This window comes from Populus euphratica, unplaced genomic scaffold, assembly GCF_000495115.2.
Source record: "Populus euphratica unplaced genomic scaffold, PopEup_1.0 scaffold318.1, whole genome shotgun sequence".
Taxonomy (NCBI): domain Eukaryota; kingdom Viridiplantae; phylum Streptophyta; class Magnoliopsida; order Malpighiales; family Salicaceae; genus Populus; species Populus euphratica.
In genome coordinates, this window is record NW_011500003.1 from 452,375 (window position 1) to 455,650 (window position 3,276).

General features: G+C 24.2%; 1 protein-coding gene across 2 annotated transcripts in view; it reads right to left on the minus strand.

Annotated features, from left to right (window-relative positions):
* Positions 1–272, minus strand: part of LOC105140998 (probable leucine-rich repeat receptor-like serine/threonine-protein kinase At3g14840) — a 35,288-nt gene extending 35,016 nt beyond the window's left edge. Inside the window, exon 1 of one of the 2 annotated variants that reach the window (XM_011048058.1) lies at positions 124–272. In XM_011048058.1, coding sequence (XP_011046360.1) covers positions 124–247 — 124 coding nt within the window. In that variant the 5' untranslated portion in view covers positions 248–272. The remainder of the gene's footprint in view (positions 1–123) is intronic. The other variant, XM_011048062.1, reaches the window with a different exon arrangement.
* Positions 273–3,276: the final 3,004 nt, after the last annotated feature.

A 3,276-nucleotide genomic window follows, 5' to 3' on the forward strand; every position in this document is an offset into this window, starting at 1 on the left:
GATGCAGTGAGGATTTTGCAGATAAAAAAACTCCTGCTAGAAGAAGGCATTACAAGTGTATGTCTTCCTCTAAACATTAAAGAATCTGCCTATCTGAACCAAATTAAAAATATATATATGTACCTTCATCAGGAGCAAGGCTCCCATCTTGGGCCTCCAAGTTAATTGCTCCCATGCAAAACATTAGTAGCATAAGCATAAGTAAGCTAGATGTGATTCTCAGAATATCAGAGAGTGCAGTAGCCATCTTCCTTTGTCTGCAATCCACTTTAAGAGTTATGAGGCTGCCTGCAGAGAGCTTTATGCATTATTATAGTCGACCTTTCATCGTGGGGGGTCTTTCTTACCTTGTCTTGTATGCTTTCAGCCAGTCACACCACTATTACGTGTTGTTGGGCAGCCCCCCTCATATTATTGAATTTGATTGGGCTGTTAGATATTTTTAATTTTATTTAATTTTTTTATATGATAAAGAAAATAAATTTATGTTACTGTATAAAAATTAGGTGAAGATAATTTTTTTATTTGAAATTGAGTTGAATTTTTTTATTAAAACATGTTTGTTTTTTCCTTTTAAAAATATTTTGAATTTTTTATTTTTTATTTAATTCAAGTTAATATTTTTTTATATTATTTTAATGTAATGATATAAAAAACTAATTTTAAAAAATAAAAAAATATTAACTTAATATATTTTTAAAAAATAATTATTATGTAATAATATACTAGTTAGCATATTGACCTGTACTCCTCACCGGGTCAATAATAATTGTTTTTTAAATATAAAAATGTTTGAGTTAGCTTAAAAACACATTATTTTCTACAATAATATAATAATTGTTTTTCAAATATAAAAATGTTTGAGTTAGCTTAAAAACATATTATTTTCTACAATAATATCATGAATAGTGTACAATAAAACAGCACCCACTACACTGACAACTAATTTGTTTCGTCTTTAATTTTTTTAATTTTCTCTTATTGATTTTTTTTATATTGTAAAGAGCAAATAAATTGATGTGATTTTTTTATATTGTACAAAATTTGAGTGATGATAATGTTTTATCATTTTTAGATTGATCAGTTAAATTTTCTTATCATAGTATGTTTATTTTTGTATTTCAAAAATACTTTTAAAGAAATATAAAAATTTTATTTTTTGTTTACTTCAAATTCATATTTTTTTATGTTTATGTATATTATAATATGATAACATACTTAAGGACCCAACTAAACCCAAGTCTATACGGAACTAGATACAAGATTATTGGATATAGCTCTAAAATTAAAATGGGTTTGAAAGTGTGTTTGAGGTTGCTTTTCAAAGTATTTTTTATATTATAATATGTTAAAATGATATTTTTTTTATTTTTTTAAAATTAACGCATCAAAATAGTTTAAAATATAAAAAATTAATTTAAAAAAAAAACAAATTGAATTTTAACGTAATCTCAGTGCACCTAAAATCATGCTTTATTGTTTTTACATTTAAAATAAAAAATATTATTAAACCGGTGGGAATGCGCAAGTCAATATTATAAAATGTATATAGAAGCACATATTGTACAAAAGTTGAGTGATGATAATTTTTTATTATTTTTAGATTGATCAGTTAAATTTTTTTATCAAAGCATGTTTATTTTTACATTTCAAAAAATATTTTTAAAAAATATAAAAATTTTATTTTTTCTTTACTTCAAATTCATATTTTTTTATATTTATGTATTATTGTAATACGATAACATACCTAAGGACCGCAACCAAACCCAAGTCTATAAGGAGCTAGATCCAAGATTATTGGATATAGCTCTAAAATTAAAATGTATTTGAAAGTTTGTTTGCGGTTGTTTTTCAAAGTATTTTTTATATTGTAATACGTTAAAATGATATTTTTTTATTTTTTTATTTTTTTATTTTTTTAAAATCAACGCATCAAAATAGTTTAAAATTTAAAAAAAAATTAAAAAAAAAAAACAAATTGAATTTTAACGTAATCTCAGTGCACCTAAAATCATGCTTTATTGTTTTTACATTTAAAATAAAAAATATTATTAAACCGGTGGGAATGCGCAAGTCAATATTATAAAATGTATATAGAAGCACAGACTTAAAAGTACAACTTTGTCTGTCCTAGACGGCTTGTGCCTTTCCATTTGTTGTCCAGTCAACGGGAAGAATAGTAGGTCAAAAGTAATAATAAATATCAATGGGAAATTGGAGAGAAAGTATCCGAACTAAGGAAGAAGAATTATACGTTCACATATTCATTTGTGTGTGAAACGGAGAAAAGAGACTCTCTTTCACATCCGAGCCTCACACAGGTAGCTTTCTAAAAAGATTAATTGGTATATCAACATGATTTGATTATTATCTCGTGATAATGGAAACAGAAACAATAAAACCAAATATATATTTAATTAATACATATATAAAATATAATTTTACAATGAATATTATGTTTTTAAAATAAAAGATACAGAGAAGAGATGTTATATTTTCAGACATAATATTTCTTATTTTTTTATTTTAAAAATATCTTTATAAAATATATTTATTAATCCAATTGGGTTGAATAATCTCTCAACATGAAATATCATAAAGAATATCATTTCAAAGTTGGATTCCTACCGGTCTCTCTTGGGTGGCTCTATGAGATTCCGTGTGGTGGTTTTCCAGTCCTCCTCTCTATTTGGCCAAAATACTGAATCATTTTTTTATATTGTTATTGTTATTATTATTGACATTGACAAAGTATTTTGTTTTTACAAACGGATGCGTTAGGAAATTAATATAAACCAATGGTTCTATATATATATAATTTGAAATTTAAAAAGAGAATGTGTTTGTGAGTTAATTTAAAATAATTTTTGAAATTATTAAGTTTACATTTTTAATTAAAATAATTATTTGATACGATAAATCGTATCATAAGCAAATTAAATAATTAATATACGACTGCAGATCTTCTGACTCTGATAAAAAAAAATTAACATAGGCCTTAATTTCCAGTTCGAGTAGGCATGCAAAATATGAGGCAATAACTCGATGCCTACATCAAAATAGAAGAGGGTATCAGAAATGTTTTTCATTAATTAATGATGAATTTAGTGTTTATTGTTTATTAAAATTAATTAATTAATCTCTGTCATGTAAAAAATAATTAAATCATTACTGTTTCAGTGTTTATCATGTTTAATTTAATAGTATTTTATTTCAGAAAATGCCTTTTATTATCAAACTTTCTATCCTAAGTACTTATTTCTTAAAATAAAAAAT